The sequence below is a fragment of the Scomber scombrus genome, chromosome 15 (assembly GCF_963691925.1).
Source record: "Scomber scombrus chromosome 15, fScoSco1.1, whole genome shotgun sequence".
NCBI lineage: Eukaryota > Metazoa > Chordata > Actinopteri > Scombriformes > Scombridae > Scomber > Scomber scombrus.
In genome coordinates this window covers 17,027,897-17,050,908 of record NC_084984.1, presented here as the reverse complement: position 1 = coordinate 17,050,908, position 23,012 = coordinate 17,027,897, and the positions used below count along the sequence as shown (strand labels likewise).

Genomic DNA, 23,012 nt, shown 5'->3' with positions numbered 1-23,012 from the left:
AGCAGTCCTCCTCAGTTTTCCTGAGAGGTAGATTATAACAGCAGTAGGTGATGCTTTTTAATAAAATTAATGACATTTTGAGACTATAAAAAGTAAAGAGCATAGAAAGAAATGAAGATGCTGTTTTTAAAGAATTCTGCAAAACATCAATGTTTTAAAACAGACTTCTTTCTATAATATGTGTTCATAGCATATATGGTATAGCTTAGGGTAGGCAACTGAAATAGTCTGTTATTGTCAGATCATGATAATGGTTAAACAAGAAAGCCAGACAAATATCTGTGTCAGATTTCATGACAATCTATCTAACAGTTGTTGAGATATTTCAGTCTGGACCAAAGTGGCCAAAAAAATGTATTATTTTTTATTTTATTATTTGTCCTAGAATACAACACTATTAGGAATTAGGATTCTTTAGGAAGAATTCAGAACATAGGTCCAGTTAAAACTTTAATAAAAAAGTTACATTTGTGTGCTTATTGTTATCTTCTGAAGTTTTCTTTTAAATATATACATTTTAATAAAATCTGAGCTCAATCACTGCTGACTCTCTGGCTCCTCAGCTTCCAGCACACATGTTGGTCGTTGCGGTTTTATGAGCAGTTCCTTCACCAGCATATATATGTTTATCTCCACCACTGCTCCTGCTTTGTGACAACAGGAAAAACTTGAACTTCTAAAACTATTCAGGATCAGGCCTTCAACTTTGTGTGAAATTTCCTGGGGTGCTTCGTCCGTGTGATGACTTTCATTAGGACTTTATTAACAGTCACGCTCAATGCTGATTGCACAAGTGGCTGATAGTTATCCATTAACAGGCTGAGAGCAGTGAAAGCCTGCACCTGTTCTCTAGTGTCTGGGTGCCTTTTAAACTGGCACTGCTTTCCACATAACAACAGAGATTTAGGATTATTTTTATGTAGATTTCATGATGATACTAATAACAGAAAGGAGAGGAAGCGGAGGAATGATTTTGGGAAGGATGTCTCCGACAAACTTATTCAATGATGTTTGAATCAATGATTATTGAATCAAAGATGTGAAATCAGCATCAATACAAAGATGATCTACACTGCTGAATATATTAAGGCTTATTCAGCTGAAATAGCACAAGATATTATGTAACAAGCACAAGACTATTCAAACAATCGATATTCCTTATAATTTGAATATAGGTTTGAATGTTCACTGAGTACTTTTGTGTGTAGTTTAGCAGTCAGTGATGACTCCAAATACCATCTTGGAAAGCAGCAACAAAATACCCTGATATTAGTGATAATATGTACTATTAATTATCATTACTTCATCTCATTTATTGTTATTCTTCTATTTATTATGTTGTCTTGAATATATTCTTACAAAAGTAGGTAAAGAAGAAACACTTTATTTTTGCATATTTTGCTGAAATGTCAGAAAGTAGCTTAAAACTAATTGAATGCTAACTGAAAGCTAATTGAACGCAATAATTACAGTAGCTGCCTGAATTACTTGTCCGTCAGTTGCAAACATTGCAGACATTTATGGCAAACAAAGAAAAACAAAAAAGAACTAAGCTGTTACCTTTGATCTTTTTATAAGCTTGAAGAAGCAGCTTTGTTTTAAGCTAACGATACATTTTTGAGCCGTTAAACTTAGCCTAGCATAAAGGCTGGAAACGGAGGGAAACAGCTAAGCTAGCACCTGTTGCTATTATTGCTACTATTTTTTTGGTCAGGTGCAGTAACTTTCTGAGGCCAAGAGGGTGCCAGGCAACGAGCGTTTACTAGCCTTAGCTGCAATTAGTGTTATTTTCACCATATTAATCTTCTCATGTATCTCTCTGCTGTTCTGAAAAATTTAAAATCACCAAATTTGGAGATGCAGGGATTTAATTTGACACTGACCACTAATTCAACTTCAAACATTACCTCATTCTTAACTAAACTGAACGTTCCTACAGCAATTATTAACTGCAGGGTTGTTGCATTGTTGTTATTTAGTACACCCCATGTAAATCCTGATCTTGTTGATATGTCTACAAACTACATTTCCCACTGTGCATCACACTCTCTGTCCTCTCCCCCCCCCCCCGGCAGAGATCGTTCAGAAGGTGAGGAACGGTCAGAAGCCGTACTTTCGGCCCACGACGGACAGCAGATGTCACTCGGAGGAGCTGACCATCCTGATGGAGGGCTGCTGGGCCGAAGACCCCGCAGAGAGGCCCGACTTCGGCCACATCAAGATCTACATGGCCAAGCTCAACAAGTGAGAAAGCCGCTTCCCTTCCTTTTTATTTCCCAGCCTGATAAATGTAAATATCTCATAATACCTCTTTTTATAACTTTGGTCCACCAACTCTGTACATAATAGAATTAAATTATACTAAAAAAACAGGAGGAGCTGGAAGCAGTCTTGATTAATTTAACATATTCAACACCTCCAATCCTCTTTTTTTTCCAAGAGGTGATAATTGGACAAATTGAAATCGACAAAGGCTGTTTTTCCCCAGACCATCCACGTCTCCCCCCGCCAAGCTCAACAAGTGAGCACAGTGTTAGAAACCTGATGTCTCTCTGACTGCTGTGAAACTTCATGCTTTTAAGTGATTCACAAAGAGAAACAATAAAAAAGGAATCATGTTCTGGAAATCACCGAGACAATTTTAGTTAAAGGGCTATTTGTAATTCCTGACAGGCGGCTCTTGAAAGGAAGGCTGCGTGTGTCTGAGAGTGTGTGCGTGTCTGAGAAAGGAAGGGGGAGTGTGTGAGTCCGTGTTTCTGGTATTGTTTTCAATGATCCCCATGAATCATTCATGTGCATAGTTTGGTTTGGAGTTGTCTGTCGACGCCAGAGGGGAGGCACGCATGTTTTCCCCTGAGCAGGGCAGCTCTGTCGGGAAGACTTACTATATGAAGCGTCCCATCCTGATGCTAAGTGACACACACACGCACACACATAGCCATATACACACACACAAAGCACATTCTTGGATTTGAGCTCTAGGTTGATGGAAACTTATGGAAGTTTATGGAAAGTGTACAATATAGGTATATGTGTATAGATACAATTCATTCTGTGGAGATAAAAGGTATTGAAATACTTTACTTCATAATTAATACATCATTCCAGTCAAAGTATAAGGACAAAAATGTAAAATCATAGTTTCGTCCATCGGTGTAGGAAGCAAGGGAGAAATTCGATACTGGAATCAAACCAAGGACCTTGTGACCGTAAGGCATGAGCAGTAACCATTTGACTATGTGCTTGCCCTACATCACAACAGGGGGTCCAAACTAATCATTTTAAAAAGTAGGTATCAGATTTAGCAGATAATGTGTTTCAGAGCAGAAATTGACATGACATGATCTTTAGATTTATTGTAATCTTTCTTTTACTTCACCTGCAGTTTATATGAAATAATCCTTATTTTATGAACTAAATAGTAACGTGTGATGGTGTTGAACTAAATTCTAACATTTTTATTTATTTTTTTTAAAGATTTTTTTTCCAGCATAGACACCTTTATTGACAGTAGAGAGACAGGAAACCACAGGGGAGGGGGGGGGGGGGTGATATGCAGCAAGGGTCCACCGGCCGGGACTCGAACTGGGGTCTGCTGCGTACGCTGCATGCCGAACTAAATTCTAACATTAAAAAAACATTTATTTAAGTTAAGATGCACACAGTGGAGGGTTTCCATCATTACAAATGCATGTTAGTTGGCTAATCGCTGTTCAAACTCACAGAACTGTACTTTCAATTCTAGTCAAGATCCCAAAGGCTTTAAAAAAACAAATATGGTGCTAAAAATGTAGAAAAATGTGCGAGACAAGTGGAATATTTTAATTTGATGTAACAGTGCAGCCATTATAAACACAGTATCTTAGGTTTGAATATGCAATTCAGACAAAGCAACGAATAGCTTCACAAAGCTGGACCAAGTGTAAATATGTGCTGTAAGAGTGATGCTGTCAGACAGTAGGATGCGGCTGTTAAAGGGGATATTTCAGGGTAAGATCAGGGTTCAGGAGGTGAAGCACAGAGTCTGACTGACTGCACTTTCTGCCTGCCAGAGGTTGAAGCGTTCAGCTCGCTGGCAGCAGTCGGTGTTCCCGTCCTGCGAGTTGTGACATGGAGCTCAAAACACGGGTCACGCTTCATTACTCTGATCGGTAACTTGGAGCTTTCTGCTTCGAAATGTTGTGTGTCGAAACTCGTGTGTCTCAGTATATGGTGTTCCTGCTGTAGCCGAAGCAACCGATTTACATTCAAATATCACCTGTCGCTACCACAGCAACACTAAACGTGTATCATGCGTGATCGGGCTGTGTTTTGCTTTATTTATGTACCACGCAGTTATTGTGCTTGCATTCATTTATTCACTTTGCGAGATAGAACGATTATGTGAATGTGTAGCTATGGTCACTACTGAATAGGAGACTCCTGCTGTGCAATCAATAGCCGTAGTAACTACGTTCATGTTCTTTCATACGCTGTAATAGAGCAGCATTTGTGGCGAGCAGGAGGCTTCCAGTGGATGTCTTTCTTAGATGTGTTGTACTGAATAGAATATAGTGTATTATTGAGCTTTCATTTATCTTACTCAATGTTGTCTTCAACATCATCAATCTTTATTGGCTTCTCTCTATATGCGGCTAAACTGTACACATGTACAGATCCAACTTTAGCCATATATATGATCACTGTCCAGGTAGAAAAACACTTTGTCTTTCATATATGCTGGAGCTAGTTATTCCATATTATTATCATCTGTCCCTTATTCTTTAGTCGAACTTGGTGTTGATTGCTTGATTATTAAGTATCTTAAAGAGCTCTTTACTGCCAGCAGAGATAACATTGAGATTTGCTCAGCCAGAGAGCATGCATTATTTTCATATAACACAGTGTTAACATAGTGGCCTCATTCTAAATAAAGACACATTTAATTGAATTTACCTTAGCCTTTGAGGATTTAGAACAGGTCCAAAATATGAGTTATTATCCCTAAATATGAACAGTCTTCGTATTTTTGTATGACTTGGCAGTGCATGATAATTCAATCTGACTCCAATATTTTATGATTAATGCATACAAATGTTGTGCTTTATTTTTGATTAAATCTGTTGTGTAGGCCTGTCACAGTAAATACGTTATCAACAGATGGTAAAATAGCGTAATTTTTAACATTGTCTTGTCGATATGTGGACTTGTCATATGATACAAGGACATGACCTTGATCTTTTTTTTTACCTCAATATTACCACACTTCACATTAGCAGCTAAGCTATTCATGTCATATTGGCAAAGCAAGTAGTTGCCTCCATTCCTCATTGTGTACGTACTGAGTGGAGACTGCAGAAGTGAGCGGCGCCGCTTACATGGAATTAAAGGTAAATAACTTTGTCCCCAACCATAATGGCAGTCTGTGTTTTTATAGAAGAGTAGCCTCCACCCTCCAATCCCACCGCCTGCCCCCCTTGCATTATTATGCTATTCTATTATCATAATATCAGTGGAATAGAATGATCTTCAAATGACAATAATATCGTTTATCGCGATTATTTCTGAGACAAATATCGTCCAACAAAAGTAGTTATCGTGACAGGTCTACTGTTGTGCTATGTACAAAAAAAACAGACACTGCAAATGTATAACAATGCAGTTATAATCATAAATATTTGAATTTCTGTTTGTCAGTTTTAATCATTTAAGTCATTTTTTCAAGCAAAAATGCAACTTTCCCTTTTAGTTCGTATTGTTCTTCTTTGTCTTTCTTTGTCTTTTTCTGGCAGTATAGAGCAAATCATTTGGTTTTGCGGTGTTAGTTGGACAAAACAAGCAATCTGATATTCCAATTGGGAAAATATGATCATTTTTCACGATTGTCTGACATTTTATAGACAATGATTTAACTGATTAATCGAGAACATATTTGGCAGATTAACGGATTGAATGGAAATGATCATTAGTTGGAGCCCTGTACAAAATGGCATTAAAGGAGGCCTGTGACTGCTTAAGAGACTCTGTGTCAATTACATTTTAAACTATATTAAAAGTGGTTGGAAGAAATGTAAAAGTATGCACGATTTGCAGTGAACCGTGTCAGTCAGAAGCACTGATTCTTTAAAGATAGACTCGGCGTGACAGCTTTATAAAAGTACAACCTCACGTTTGTTGATTCGGCGGAGTAGCAGCCTTAAAACAGGTGGTTTTGGAAGCGTATCTATAAACAGATCTGTGTGTTTGGTGTGTTTTTCCTTCTCGGTGTGACCTCTCCTCTGTTTGCTCTGTAAGTCAGTGCAGGACAAGCCCCCGGGTGATGTATAGCTTTCCATTTGGAGTGGCTCGGAGTAGAGAGCTCTGTATGATTGATATCCGCAGAAGCACTCAAGGATGCTCTCGACAGCGAGCATGCAAAAGTCCCTCCTCACGTGTATGAAACCCTTCACCGCAGAGGCACTGCGCGTTAATGCACTGTTTGCCAGTTATTTTCATTAGGTAAATGTATGTTGTTGACATGACGTGATGGATGGTCTATTTTTGGTGTATGTGTGTGTGTGTGTGTATGTGTATGAGCTTGGGTTTGAAGGGCGCGGTATCAAGAGGGGTGTTCAGCAGTAAACGGTTCTGTTTAACCCGCACACAGAGCTGACACTTGGCACTCGCCATGAATAGTTGACCTCTCTCTCACTGCCTACACTATGCTGCAAATACCATTCACTTAACATTGTGTTTTCAGCATTTTTAATACATGTTATCAACTAGAAACTGTCTGTATTACAGGAACATGAACAGGAACATTTATATATTTTTAGGAATATGTAACCTCTTGAAGTTTGTTTATTCATCTTTATAAACATGTATTACCGCCAAGACTGTGCAGTCAAGTAGAAAATGTTTTAAATTCTAAATCTGCCTCTGGACCCAGATCAGAATTAAAATACATGGTAATAGACAAACTGGTTGATGGTGGTCATGGTTTCCAGAAATGACGTAAATCCAGTCTGGGAAAATCAGAGCTTCTTATAAGAGACTCAGACTCATTTTGTACATTTTCCCACTGTGGGACTAATAAAGGATTATCTTATCTTATCTTATCTTATCTTATCTTGTATTATTTAGGACTCCTGTTGTCCTCGGGTCAATTGTGACCCGGGATTACAACAGACGTTAAATCAAAAATGAGGTATAGATTTATTCTTAAAAACCTGTGGTAATAAGCTGGAATAAAGTTGACAAAAAAGGTCTAACACAGAATTGGGTAATAATTTATACCTTATCCTTTATAAACAGTCAAACCAAACCAGGTCAATTTTGACCCAGGTCGGGTCGACAGTAAGACAACAGCAGGGATATTTAAACTCGCCATGTAGCTGTAGCATCACCCGCCATCAGATTTTGCAGGATCACTCAGATTTCGTTAGTTCATGTGTCACATGAATTTGGTTACGATTCCACAATGAATTCAAGAGTTACAGCAGTTTAATTCAGGCTTTTATCTACTTTCTACTCTCCTACATGTTGGTATTTTGGAGCAAACTACAGAGAAAATAAGGTTTAAATTGTGAGACAGTTATTTGACTGTACTGTTTTTTCTTAAGAGAAATGGTACATTTACACCCTAGTAAATGATCATATTATTTATGAAGGAGGAAGGATTGTGAAGTGGGTGTAAATGAAGCTATTTGAACATCTGTCAGCAGTCTGACAGAGTGTACTGGCCCTTTAATCTCATTATGTAGCTAAATAACAGTCAAAAAATGTTTTGTATTGATCGAGAAAGAGAATCACACTTATGTCACTTCAATGCAACCAACAGCTGACCTCTCTCTCATTGTCGCTGCTATTGAGTTTATATTGAAAAAAAATAGAGTGGTAAATGCTGTCTGAAAGGACCTTAATGAGGTTAAACAGAAAGTGCTTCATAAATGGACAGATGTTTGCGTTATTGACACCACAAATTAACCAGCTGTTCCTTGATCCACACCTGAACTTTGAACACCAAATTCCAGCAAAACCAGTCAAGCTTCTGTGATATCCTCCTATCAACTGACACTCATCTCAATGTCATCACACTTCACAGAGAGGTCGTTTTTTACTGTTACTGCTTCGTTTGGATGAATGGTGGGAAAACACGGATGCTCTGTGACGTGCAGCGCAGTAAACTGTGCGTGCCCCGAGTGATTGCATTCAGTGCGTTGATGCTCATCGCTCATCTTTCATGTCTCCCTCTGATGTGTTGTACTTTAAACTTAAACAACATGTGGGTGTGTGTGGGATCCGTGACCCAGTAGAAACATGGCAACCTGCCAGGCATTGATGCCGTTAACCGCCACAGTGGTGAGGATAACTCGAGGAAGGAGCGAACGCGCGTACGTGCATGTGTGTGCGTAAGCGTACAAATGTGGAAATCACCTGAGACATTATACAATACTGTGTCTTATATAATTATAACACATACATGAAATGCTACGACGGCAGCAGCAGGGATCAAAATAGACCCTTCACAGAATATTTGGATTGGCTGTTTTTTTTTTTTTTTTTGCCTTTTTTTTTCTCCGTGTGTTGGAGGGTAACAACAGCTGCTGTGTGCTTACAAACAAATGTCTCATCTCTGGATGCATTAACAGAATCACAGCACAGCAGTGATACACATTCACCTGTTTTACGCACAGACAGACGGTTTCTGGCTTTTTAAGTGGTTGCCAGTGGACACAAACGAGCATGTCGGAGGAGAAAAAAGCCACTGAGATACTCTGAATGATTAGATTTTAACCTCAGTCATTTACACGGTAATTACATCAAATAATAACATCACAATAGGATTTATTTATACAGCACTTATCAAAACCAAAGATTACAAAAGTGCTTCACAAGGACAAAATGAAAAAGAAACAAATACAACCAACCACAAACCCAAATTGAATAAGGCTCAAATACATTTTTAGAGGCAATATAATAATAATAATAATAAACATTTGAAGCAGCTGCAGAGATTACACACAGCTGTATTTATCAGCAAAAAGTAATAATGCTCCTCAAGTCAGCTGTTTAAGTCTGTCATTCCTTGTTTTTCACATAACATACTGAATATTATCAACACCACACTTACTGACTTGGACCTTCCCTGCATCTCTCAAGCGTGCTGTTTCCATCAGTTTCCATTAGTTTCATTAGTTTGAATTGGTTAAGACAACGGTTTGATGTGGGGTTCCACATGGATCCATCCTTGGACTTGGCCTCTTTTAACATCGACATGGAATAAAAAACAGTATTTTTTACCTCGCTAAGTGACAAGAAAGTTTTTATTCTTCTCTTTATATGTGTTCCTTTTTTGTCACATTTTCTCTAAAACACATATTTAATCTGAATAGACTGAAATCTAAAAAAGCTATGGATAGTTTGTCCCTCATATCTGATTCACAAAACCATAATAATTTAGATGATGAACACATGTGAGTGCTGACAAATAACTTAAAGGAAAATTACAATTTATTCCAACTAGGCCTGTCACAATAATTATCGACTTATTGTACAATAACGTAATTATCAACATCATCATGTCTATATATGGATTCATCGTATGATACATTGACATGACCTTGATCATTTTTTGACCTCAATATTACCACACTTCACATTAGCAGCAAAGATGCTATTCATGTCACATTGGCTAAGCGAGTAGTTGCCTCAATAAAAGGTAAATAACTCTGTCCCGGCCCATAATGGCAGTCTGTGTTTTCACAGAAGAGTAGTGCCCACTCTCCAATCCCCCCTCCCATCCCCCCTTGCATCATTATGCTATTATATTATCAATATATCAGCGGTATAAAATGATCTTCAGATGACAATAATATTGTTAATTGTGATTATTTCTGAGACAATATATCGTCCAACAAAAGTAGTTATTGTGACAGGTCTAATTCCAATTTAGATGTTATTTTCATAGTGTTTGTCTGTCATTTCTATCAGTTTTTTTAACTTAATGCACCGAAATAATTGATGAAATCTGAGAAACAAATCAGACAGTGACAGTAAGCATATTATAACATATATTATAAACATATTATTCAGATGATCTAAACCACTTTATTTGGGGGAAAACCAACTGTCTAATTGTGTGCTTGTATTTCTTGACCAGTCAGACTTCTTTTCATTAATGTTGTTGTGGTCCCAGATCTTGGCGAATACCTTTAATTACCAATATACAACAGTAACTAAAGATTCATGTACCAGAATGATTGTACCTGACCACGGATTTGTGTTTGTGTGTTTTCCACAGGGAGGGCAGCACCAGTATTCTTAACAACCTGCTGTCCAGGATGGAGCAGTACGCCAATAATCTTGAGAACCTGGTGGAGGAGCGAACACAAGCCTACCTGGAGGAAAAAAGAAAAGCCGAAAATCTCCTCTATCAAATATTACCACAGTAAGAAACGCATTCACACTTCCTGTCCTTTCATCCCCCGAAGCTTCAAACTCCAATTAACGTGAAGAAGGCGAATAGGGTGAATGTTACCAGTCGCGCCTCAGTGACACTCTGTCAATTGTGTTAAATCCCTGTATTAATTAAAGAGTGGAAATCCCTCCCAACACCACGTTTTATTAAGAGATGCACATTTCCCGTGGTGCGATCTCACTGCAGATGAAAGGGGAGCAGAGAGTAGAGCTGACAGGCAAAGCGCTCATTTAGACGAGACAGAAGAACAGACATGATAACACAACAGTGGCAAATCCCATCTTTTCTCAGACATTTATCCACTTTTTTTCCTGCTAAAAAATCCACACACACAGAAAGGTTTGTGAGAAAGGACAGATATCATTTCTCACTGCACATGTGAATTAGACTACCTGACTTCTGCCACGCTGGTTCTTTGCCTTTGGTATTGTTTGATTAAGAGGAAATGAACACGGAGATAAACTGCCACTTAATTAAACCTGCCAGGCGTCCTTATGTAATTATGTTTCAGTCTTGGTTAAACTCGCTCAGCAGCAAAGCAAACATCATTTTCTCATCAGCTCTTAGAACCTGCAGGTGCTTGTTTCAGTGTGTTTGTTTTAATTTCTTGACTCACTTAAGTTTCCTCTTAGCTTTTGTTGCTTCTTGATTTTTCTGAACATGTCCTCATGACCTCATGTCTCTCTTCTCTCTCTCTCTCTCTCTCTCTCTCTCTCTCTCTCTCTCTCTCTCTCTCTCTCTCTCTCTCTCTCTGTGCAGCTCAGTAGCAGAGCAGCTAAAACGAGGGGAGACGGTGCAGGCGGAAGCGTTCGACAGCGTCACCATTTACTTCAGTGACATAGTGGGCTTCACGTCCATGTCAGCAGAGAGTACACCACTACAGGTACTGGGGACCGATACTGGATTTTTGGGGCTGATGCTGATACTGATATTAGGTAGTAAAAAGAAATTCCAATATCCATATATGAGCCAATAATCTTATATATACATTAACACACATTTTTTGCAGTGATAGTGTTTAAGAGTTAAATTAACTGAATAGTTGAATCAAGAAAAATTATTAAATACACATAAAATGCTGCCTATAATTAAAAAAAAAAAAATCAGCTCCTCTAAGACAACATAAACACTGATACCGATATATCTTGTGATAGGCTAATATCGGCCAATAATATCGGCTGAGCAATCTATCAACAGGTACACAGTCTGCAATTAATTTGTCACTGCAATCACCTCTGATGAGTGATTTTACACTATTTCTGTCTGTGTTTGATGAAATTAATCTGAAGATGAAGTAATAGTCTTCCCTTTTCTCTCTTGACTCAAAATCTACCAAACTAATCTAAAATCACAGGTCGTGATCATTGGCGCTGAATTCTCTCTCTCCTTCTCTCTATTCATGCATTAAAGCACTCACCAGTACCAGGTCTCTACCTACAGTGTGTATCATAGTTCCCACAGTGTGCGTTCCCACACAAAGGCTCTGCAACTCAGAATAGTACAACTGCCAGATGAAAGAGTGTGTTGACGCAGAGTTGAGTCACATTGTGCCACGACGTACCAATATCTCCATCTCTAAACTAACAGATTGAATCTAGTGCTGTGGTGTTAGTAAAACAACAGGACACATACTATTGCCACTCGCTATTAATGATTGGGAGTCAGCATTGGATTCAGAAGTGTGGGGTCAAGTACATTTCTATAATTAGCTATCATATTATAGTAAATAATACAGTATAGTGAAAGTGGTTGTCATGCTTTTATAATAACAGTAGCCCAACAAAATATTAGACAATGATTATCATCACATAGATTATTGGTTATAAATGTAGGTTTATGTTGTACAAGGCCACTATTCTTACTGCATTACCTTTGATTGATATTTTTTAATTATAGCTTCATGATATTCAATTATTTTTAGGAAAATATGAGCAGTAAATCAAAACATGAATTAAATTGGTTCTTTTTTAAACTGGAAAACACACAGAGTAGCAGGCCTGTCACGATAACTACTTTTATTGGACGATATATTGTCTCTGAAATAATCGTGATACACAATATTATTGTCATTTGAAGATAATTTTATACCACTGATATAATGATAATATAATAGCATAATAATGCAAGGGGGGCGGCCGATGGTATTGGATTAATATTGAGGTAAAAAATGATCAAGGTCATGTCCCTGTATCATACAATAAGTCAATATATAGATATGACAATGTGGAAAATTACATTATTGTATGATAAGTCTATAATTATTGTGACAGGCCTACAGATTAGGTGGCAGCACTTTTTGGAGCCCTGAATAGTGTCTGCTGATGTTCCTGTCAGGCCATGAACAGGGCCAAAAACCACATGACGGTAATAACTGCATATAAATAAAACAGTCTGAAAAGTGACGGAGGCATAGACGACACAGTGTAGAGTAGAGATGAAAGGTGCTGGGTTGGCAGATTGTAATAATCAATCTTTGGATTTGCTTATATGATGTTGTAAATGTGATCATCCAGCAACAGACAGACACAGAAAACATGAGAGACTGTGAGGTTTTGCAGACACGCCGACCTCTCAGTCTGTCAACCTTTTAACAAAAGCAAACACAGTGGCATTTGGCAGGTCAAATAATCCAAACTCTCCTGTCTCTCTCTCTCTCTCTTTGTAGGTTGTTACATTGCTTAATGATCTGTACACCTGTTTTGATGCCATCATCGACAACTTTGACGTATACAAGGTAAATCACAATGATTTTAATGCGAGAATTGTGAGAATGTGTTTCCAGTCAGTGAGTTTTGTCTCTTACTTGATGTTAAAACCTGCAGCTGAAACATTTGAGCACATGTATTTTAGCTTCATGCATATAAGACCTCAACAGGAATGCTGGGAATATAAAGGAAACATGATCCCTTACGATTCGTCCCCCTCAGGTGGAGACCATCGGCGACGCCTACATGGTGGTGTCGGGGCTGCCGGTGCGGAACGGGAAGCTCCACGCCAGAGAGATCGCCGGGATGTCGCTGGCTTTGTTAGAGCAGGTCAAAACCTTCAAGATCCGACACAGACCCAACGACCAGCTGAGACTCAGGATAGGTATACACACGGGTGAGTCTAGACTTCTGACACTTCCATCTACTTTAAACAACCTGGACTGGATTTTTCTGTTTCTATTTTGGGTAGTAGCTGCTGTATTCTTCTCAGTCTGACAGGATGATTATCTCTTTCTTAATTCCACCCAGACGGAGAAAAATCACCGACTGATTGACTCGGTTGTTTTCCCACTAGGAAACTGCCACTAATGAGCTCAACACCAGAGCCTTTTTAAAAAATTGTGGAACAAATCGAAGATGTGGGCAGCGATTGAGAAGTCTGAACCATGTCTACTTGAATATTAAATCTATGAGAACTCCGATCCAGACACTCAGTTATCTATCCGACCGCATATTTTGTTAATCGAACCAGCAGCAGGTTTTCCCATGCGTGACCCCTCTCACTCTCTCTCTCTCTCTCTCTCTCTCTCTCTCTCTCTCTCTCTCTCTCTCTCTCTCTCTCTCCCTCTCTCTCTCTCTCTCTCTCTCTCTCTCTCTCTCTCTCTCTCTCTCTCTCTCTCGCTCTCTCTCGCTCTCTCTCTCTCTCTCTTTCTCCTCTACCAGCATCTACTCAGATCTGATAGGAGTTGCGATACATTTTGCAATAAGTTCAGCTGGTATTAGCAACAGTTTTCTGTAACAGACTCGGACTAACATAAACACATTTCTCTATCTGCTCTATCTAAGATAAAACTGTAATTACAGTATGTTTAATGTGAGCTAATGTGCTTTAAAACTAGATCAACCTGTAAAAAGACTAAATGTAGACCCCAATATTTAATCATCAGCACTGAAATCATTGTAATCTCACATGCTTATCACTATGTATGTAATAATGATAATAATAACACATTTGATTTATAGAGCACTTGAATGTGATTTAACTGTGCTATTAGGGGCAGGGGTGTCAAACTTTTGGTCTGGCCCAAATTTGGGCCAGACCATTAAAAAGATGGAAGGAAGGAGGGAAGGAAGGAAGGAAGGAAGGAAGGAAGGAAGGAAGGAAGGAAGGACAAATGGAAGGAAGGTGGGAAGGAAGGACAGGTGGAAGGAAGGAAAGAAGAAAGTAAGGAAGGAAGAAAGAAAAGAAAGGAAAGAAGGAAAAAAAGACAGGAAGGAAAGTGGGCCGGATTGGACCCCTCTGCGGGCCGGTTCTGGCCAACGGGCCGCATGTTTGACACCCATGTTCTAGGGTATTGGATTACATGTAAGTGTCTGCTGTGAAAGAAAGTCAGAATCTCGACACACTTCAGTTCATAATTCATTGACCTCGCTCATAAACATTTTGCTCATTTTGATAAAGCAATCTCAACTCAAGATCCACTTACTCAGTTATAGTTTTCAGTTCTGTTATCCCTTTATCTTGAGAGGTGCTTGTAATACTCTGTCTATGCTGTTTATATTAATAAGTAAGTAGAAAAACCTCTCAAACAGCTTTTAAAATGACCACAAAGTGAATGAACACCTCTCTGAAACAGCTGCAACATAAACTGAACATTAAAACCTTAATGAATGTATTACCCTGTATTATTTTTTTGCATGGTGTGTTTAATAAACTGGAAACTGTGTGTATATCAAGCACAGGACAGTTATGATTTGTAACTTCCCACCTCTGGATGCAGACGTGCTGCCTGGCTTTAGTCGGATGTAATTTACGAGAGGCTTCTGACACACTATTAGACTGTATCAGCTCACGGAGGCACTGTTTATATTCTTATTAGGATACTTGACATGCAATAGAAAAGCGTGCGTAGGCTGGTACTTAGCATTGTTAGAGTAATTTAAAGCATTTCTAAGCACAATTTCAAATCGCTCGCACTTCTGTCGTGCTGTTTAAAAACATTTTCACCGAGGCGAGGTGTGAGGTGGTTGTGATAATGACAGCAGCGCCTAGCGCGCCAGATATTGTTGTTTTTTCCGCTGTAAAAATGTGACTATATTTAGCTTCTGTTTTATAGGTCCGGTGTGTGCCGGTGTGGTCGGGTTGAAAATGCCCAGATACTGTTTGTTTGGAGATACTGTCAACACGGCGTCTCGAATGGAGTCCAACGGAGAAGGTGAGTGTCACTGTCACACGTTTATTTGTTCTTTTTTGTTTTACTTTGAACATCTCTGATGCCTGTACCTGGTTTTATATCACAAGACTTCACACTGCTTCTGTGTATGAGAGCTTGTAGTTGCTGGAAAAGATGTTCTGTTTCTCAACCAGTGTCCCAATCAATGGTTTATGGATAGAGGGCATCTGGACAAAGCTTGTACCAGATGAAAATCCACATAATGCTTCATATTAATATGAGAAAGCAGGCGTTATTCAATATTTTCTCTTTTTTCTAAAATATTTTTTATTTAGTATTTTCAATTTAAGGAAAGGGAAAAACAAACAAACAAAACAAAAAACAAACAGACAAAAACATGGGGGCTCCTCAGTTGAAAATATTATTATATATAATGTCCAATGTCTTTAATTGTTAATGTGTAGCGTCCTCAGTTGTTTTGATAAAAGCAGTCCATTTAATATTTTCTCTTTTATCAACAAAAAAAAGAACTGATCCATTGTTTGTTTACCATTATTTAGTTACAGGCTCTTAAAAATGAGGATTTGATGCTTTTCTTAGTCAGATATGGTTTTCAGTTTTCCTCCATTTCATAGACAAAATGACTAGAGAAAACAATTTACAGATTGAATTAATATTAATTGTTAGTTGGAAAATGAAATGTGTTAGCCCAAGGCCTCTCTCTCTGTCTGACTTCTCTACTCTGTCTGTGGCACTCAGTCCCAGTCCCACTAGTTCTTAACTGAAGATGTAAATATTCAAAAAAAACACATCCAAGTATATAGTTTCATTTTTAGAATAGGCTCAGTAATTTCCTTAAAAAAGGGTTAGGGTTAGGGTTAGGGTAAGGGTTGCGGATGAACACACTTTTGATTTTCTAGCACTGGATGATGTAAGGAATTGTTTTTAGTCTTTTCAGGTGATTTATTGAAGTGATTTGTTTTGTTTTACTGTTGATATGTTTAGTTCACATGTAATTTGATTATGTTTTATGTGATGGTTAATATTGTTATAACCATATTATATACTATACAGCAGGTAGTAAGTGAGTGTAAAAGTCTAAATAGCTAATTACACTGTTTTTTATATGGACCACCGGAGTAGTCGTTGTTGCCAAGGTAACAATTAATGGGGATTATAGCAAACAATGAATAAACACTCATCCGAACAGTTTGTCCAATCTTGTACACTGTCAGCACACAGAGCATACTGTGCAGAAATGTGCTGTAACAAGTGTAAATAAGTATCTGCTAATGTGGCTGGATGGAAATGACTTGGAGGCTGAATATAAAACGTATTGACCTGCTGAGTCCAATACTTCCTACACTGACATTTCTGCTCTTAACTGGCAGTGACAGGAACTAGTGTTATGAAACTGTGGTTAGGTATTTTGCGAGTCGATCATCAGATGTATTGATTAACTACTGAGTCACTTCCTGTATTGTGCCTCCACTGGTAAATAATTGATAACACTTACAGCTAAGGGCCCTTAGCCAGCGATAAACTGTGCAACCCGAAGCCTCACAGTCAGGAATCACATCTCACGTCTCTGCATCGTGTGCATTAATTGGATGAAACAATACAGATTTTCATCTCTGTTAAGATTTCAGCTGCTGACGTCTGAAAGGACTGAATGCTTCTACTCGACGCACCTCTCAGTTATGTCCTTGAGCCTGACACAAAAGCAGCGTAGTGCAGTGGTAATTCAAATATTATTAGAGTTGTCATTTCTCGATACTCCGCCTTATCTGTTGCGCTCTTGATGTGTTTTTGCAGCTTTGAAGATCCACCTATCCTCAGCCACCAAAGAGGTGCTGGATGAGTTTGGCTACTTCGATCTTCAGCTACGAGGAGACGTAGAAATGAAGGTAAGAAGACTTCCTTTGCTTCTTTTTTTTTTTTAAACACTGTTAAAGTTGAAACACCAGAAAAAGAGCAAAAGCATTGTGCTTCTTGTTTGTGACTGCTGAATAAAGACTGCTCACACTGCAAAAAACATTAATTGTTGGCACAGTTTGTTTCAGGGATTTCAAAATAAAGCAGCCAAGATCCAAAATCCTTGAAACAACCTGTTCTGTACTGGAATGAATTATATTAAGATTTGTTTGCAGAGTGATACCTCATTGCATTTTCATTCAGAAACTAACATCCTACTATATAACGGGGTTACTACTAGTCTGAGGATTATTTGATTAATCAATCACTAGTTTAAAATCAGGGTTGTAGTTTCCATGGAAGGCACTCAGTAAAGCTTCACTCAGTATTAGTTAAGATAAATAACAGAGGGATTTATGAATGAAGGGTGTTTAATGTGATTTAGTCTAACAAAGTTACATTCCTGCCAGATTGTCAAGTCATTTAGGGAGGAAATACAACTGAACAGTTAAACTAATGAATATAATATGATGTCTAGTCAAAGACACATGTCTTAGGGTGTGTGTTTGTGCTGGGGGAATTGGTATGTCAGTGTTTCGAAAATGCTGGCTACGGGCCTGAACAACATGACAGAAAATGACTATAAAAAATGGGACTATTTCCCAGAGTCTAGGATGATGTCTTCACACAGCTTGTTTTGTTCGACTAACACTTCAAAACCCAAAGATACTCAATTATTTTCTCACATTTGATAATTTGGAGCCAGTGAAGGAAACCTTTTTGCTGAATAAATGACTTGATTTAAATTGCTAATTTTCTGTTGATCTAATCACCTTATGAACCAATCAATTTAGCATTAGCTGGAGACAAATTTTAACCTTTTTGGGGAAACAATGTTCTCCCTTGACAAAAGCAATATGTATGACATGGTTCATCGTTCTCTGATAATGCGTAATACTTCATTTGTGAAGAAAGGAAGAAGTGTAAGCTGAGCTGTTGCAACCATCAGGGTCACCCTTAACGAAGGGCAGCCTAATAGAGGATATCAACCTTACCTCCCAACCCCCACTTCATCTCCATTGATGAACCCATTGATTTTTGTGTTTTTCCAGGGCAAAGGCAAAATGAGAACCTATTGGCTTCTTGGGGAGAAGACTGATGTGTATGTTATCTGAGATGTCTGCTGATAATTTGGCAGCAGCAGTGGAGACGACAGCAGAAGCTCCGGTGGCCAAGCCACTTCTTTATTTGTTCTAGAATAAGTCCTTACTGGTGATTTCCGTGTAGAGGAAAAGTGAACGACACCGTACGACAAAAACAGAGTGAATTCCAGGTATATTTATTACCTGAATACTGTAACTGCAAAAACAAAAGATATTGTAAAAGTTGTTTTTTGTATGAAGAACCTTTCTGTCCTGAGAGTGAGTACTTTTCACTGATAAATTCTTATTTTTTGTGCTTTCTATATTCAGATTTGTATAATGTGTTTGGAAGTCAATGATGTATTAATATTTCCTTGGAACACCCATTGAAGTTTGGAGGCACAGTGTTACTATCAATGTCACTGCAGGGGCTCATCAACAGTGTTTTACAGTGCAAGATAATATGTATATATGTATATCCAAGATACTGTAAGATATTTTGTTCAATAAACCGAGTAAAACACTCTTTTTTCCATTTATGGACCAGGCTGTATTTTTATACTTTTGGTGTGTTTTTTGCAAGAGTTATTGATATTTGCTTGTATAAAGGGTGTAATATAAGAAAGGCACCAAAAAAAGTAATAGGAAACAGGATAATGTGGATTTGTTATCTTGCAAGGCAGGTGGATTTCAGAGATCAATCCATCTTGTCAGGCTTCAAGTTGATTGGTGCTAGATACGCTAACTTTAAATCTAATCCTAATCTTAACGTTAAAGCTGAAGTCTTAATCCTAACCTTAACTTTACGCCAAACCGTTAACCCTTATCTTGACATTACGCCTAACCGTTAACCCTAACTACATGTCTTCATTGAAAGAAGAGTGATGAATGGCAAGATGTTTTCTATGTCATATGGTTGGTTGATTTGATTGGCTTAAATTAGCCAGTGATAAATAGTTCATTCAATCTCCTGCCAAGTATTTTTTGAAGATGCCTGCCCTTTTACAAACAGTTTCCAAGAACTATTTCTCAAACCACGTCAGGTTAGCGGATTCATGCATTAGCTTCAGATATTCCATAGCACTACTCATGTGACTTCTCTGAATGTATCTGGGCCATAGTCTCCTGATAATACTCCCCCATGTGTAACCCAGAAAGAATTTATAAATGACCTTGTACTTTCCCACTGAAATATTGGATGTCTCACTAGAATTGCACATTTAAAAAAGGAAGTGGCAGTTCAACAATGACAGGCAGTTCTGTTGAAATTAAACTGCACCTTGAAGCTTTTATTTTCTATTTTTATATACTGTTAAATATCAGCTCTGCACTTTTCCCCTCAAAGGTCATGATAGCTAGTTCAGGTTTATGAACTTTAACTCTCTCTAACATTGAAATGTATCACCATGCTGCCATAAATATCATTATTATTTGAAATAGAACAAATGTGCCACAGAAAGTATCTGCAGCCTAATTAACTGCCAGCAGTTGTGGACAGAGTGGGGAGGAAGTGGCGAAAAGTGAGCCGGTAGCAGGCATCTGTTTGTTGTAATGACATCACCACTCATTAGATGCTCATTATCAGTTGTGAAACGGGGGCATGGGCACAGTGTGTGTGTGTTAGTGTGTGTGTGTGTGTGTGCGCGCATGTGTTTGTTCTTTTTCATCTCTGCAGGAGCACATCTTCCCCTCCTGCACAGCTGTAATTACCGCCTACTTTCTCGCAGTGACACACACTGCCGGTCGCCTGTTAGAGCCACATTGAGTCGTGAAGGTCTCTGCTGAAGCGCTCGCTGACCTGTTAACTTCTCAATACTGACCGGTCACCTTATCATGTCTTACTTTCTGTCTTTTCACACAGCCGAGACCTTGAAGTACAAAGCCTCCAAGGGAAAAGTATTACATAAGTCAAATAATTCTCAGTATCTCTGTAAATAAAAATATGTTGAATTGTTGCATATAGGTGTTGTGTGTGTGTGTGTGTGTGTGTGTGTGTGTGTGTGTGTGTGTGTGTGTGTGTGTGTGTGTGTGTGTGTGTGTGTGTGTGTGTGTGTGTGGAGCAAGCTGATACCGAGCAATGTAATCCTTAAATGTATTTTAAATAAATGTATTTATCTTTGGAAAAACTAATACTTAACTCTTATTCAAATATAATGATAATGTTGAACTAGTTAGGACCTGCTTCTAATTGAAATATAGTCTATTAAATTATGTTGATTTAACAGTTACATGTAACCAAGACATCTAAAAAATATCTTTAACCTGTAAAATTGCAAAATCATTGCTGGGTTTGGTCATCTAAGAGTTCAGATCAGGAAATTCAACTCTTCTTTCCTATTGTTTCAGGACTGATTCTTTCCAAAAAAGAAACTCATAAGTCAGAACCAACAGAGAGACACATCTGAAATAAAAGAGGGGAAACAAAAAAAAGAAAGAAAATTGCTGTATCACATTTCATTTGGAATGTTAAGCAGATATTCGCTGCGAGGGCCTTGTGTTTCGGAGACAAATTGGTTTTCCTGTATCATCGCATGAGTTAATGAAATGTTTGGAGAGAAAAAGCTGCATAAATATAAGCTAAAATTACTTGTCGCCATAGCTACCGCCTACTAATCCCTGCTGAAAGCTCAGAGAGGATAAGCAGCGCCTGTCCTCTGATTGACAGAACACAAATGTGAATCTGTAGCATACACTTATCGACAATATGCTGTTTCTCACATCTGCAGGAGCACAGGTCTTTGTAAAGGTGGAGAAGTGCTCTTTGTGTTATTTTTTTTGAGTCCTGATAGCTTTTCTTGTTATGTTGTTCGAGGACAACAGGAAGATATTTGACCGGTACAGGAGGAAAAGGTGGCTTTTTGTTGCAAGGCACCATTTGATTGCAATAATTACAGGCTGCAAAAGGCAAAAGAGAAATAACAGAAAAGAAGGAATGAAGCATGTAAATAGAGCGAGCTCTTGTCAGGCAGAGGCAGCATGAAGACAGAGCAGACAATAGTCCAGCTATAGAAAGAATGACATTTGCTTTCACTTTGAGAGAAAAATCCAACTTTCAACAGCATGAGCTGGATAACGTTTCACCATCCAGCCATCCACCCTGTAGCTTTATCCTTTGCAGGGTTACAGGGGAACTGGAGCCCATCCCAGCTGACATAGGTGAGAGGCAGGTACACCTATTGTTCACCTATATGTGAATCCAAATTTGTGTTAAAAGTCTACTTTACTTCTTGGTCACCTTTTACTACTTGCAAACAAGTCATTGTCCCACTCAAACTTAAATCTTCACTAGTAAATACAATACTAATATAAAAATTGGTTGCTAGGAAACTAGGAAACAGTTTTTGGTCATGTTGATTTAAAATCAGATTACATGGTCATGTATGTTCTCCTGAAGACTCCTCGATGCTGATTGTACTCTTTGAAAGCTCCCTCAGCAGAGCCTTTGCTGCCTAATCTAACCATTTGCTACACATGGTCAGTTCCTTGTCTTTAACAATGTCAATCAATAATGAAAAAATAGCAGTAACTTAGTCAGTTTCAAGGGGCCAATATAAGCGATATATTAAACTTCCATTTCATTTTTGTAAGCATAAATGGAGAAATATATTAGGTGTTGAGTTATTTAGTCTGACATTATTGCTGCCATAATGTGGTGTAGTATGACCCACATTATATTCTTTTTGTGAAATGTAATTATGTGGTTCTTAGCATAAGTCTTTCCTTTTTCTTTTCCAAGAGATAGGCTAATCCATGTCTTCTCAGTTCATTGTAACCAAGACCTGACCCGAGTCAGTCTAACAGTGTGCAAAATATGACGTATAATGCTCTTCAATTCTGTTGATTAAGGTCACCATTGCTTTCTCATCATGGTCTGACAGATGAAACCCCAAAACACTATAACTCTAATTTAAGCCATTATCTATAAAGCATTTCCATCCTTGTATCAAACATGTCCTCCATATTCCTACCTACTTATTAGCTTCACTACTCATTAGATTAGTTAGTAGTTTATTGTGTAGTGCAACCTGTCTTAATCTAGTGATGTGCATATTTTCCATTTATAAATACTTCTAAAGTAATGGTCTGCAATTTTTGAATGTAAATTAATACCAATTTTATATTTGTAGTAAAATCTATTTAAATATAATCCACTCTGTTCCCATTTCCTGAAAGCATTTGGTTATAAACATGAATATAATGTAAATAATGAGGTTAATATTTCCAGGAATGACAACTGTATTTAAAAAAAATGTTTTAACAACTTCTGAGAATTGGGGATTATATATCAGAGGACGGCCAAAAGCAGAACAACCATACAAGTTTTGTACTGACCAGAGTTACACACTGTGGTGACGAATATATGACTATTTTTAGGTAGTTGGTTGGTGTGTTTTATTAAGTTCAGATACAGTTTGTT

The 23,012-nt window shown here is 38.1% G+C and overlaps 1 protein-coding gene across 1 annotated transcript in view; it reads left to right on the top strand.

The window, feature by feature from the left end:
- The window catches only part of npr2 (natriuretic peptide receptor 2), a 65,598-nt gene extending 46,468 nt beyond the window's left edge, over nt 1-19,130 (top strand). The window contains exons 15-22 of the mRNA XM_062434251.1: nt 2,076-2,244; nt 10,262-10,408; nt 11,198-11,321; nt 13,104-13,172; nt 13,366-13,540; nt 15,483-15,581; nt 17,355-17,446; nt 18,566-19,130. Coding sequence (XP_062290235.1) covers nt 2,076-2,244; nt 10,262-10,408; nt 11,198-11,321; nt 13,104-13,172; nt 13,366-13,540; nt 15,483-15,581; nt 17,355-17,446; nt 18,566-18,628 — 938 coding nt within the window. The 3' untranslated portion in view covers nt 18,629-19,130. The remainder of the gene's footprint in view (nt 1-2,075; nt 2,245-10,261; nt 10,409-11,197; nt 11,322-13,103; nt 13,173-13,365; nt 13,541-15,482; nt 15,582-17,354; nt 17,447-18,565) is intronic.
- The last annotated feature ends 3,882 nt before the right edge of the window (nt 19,131-23,012 follow it).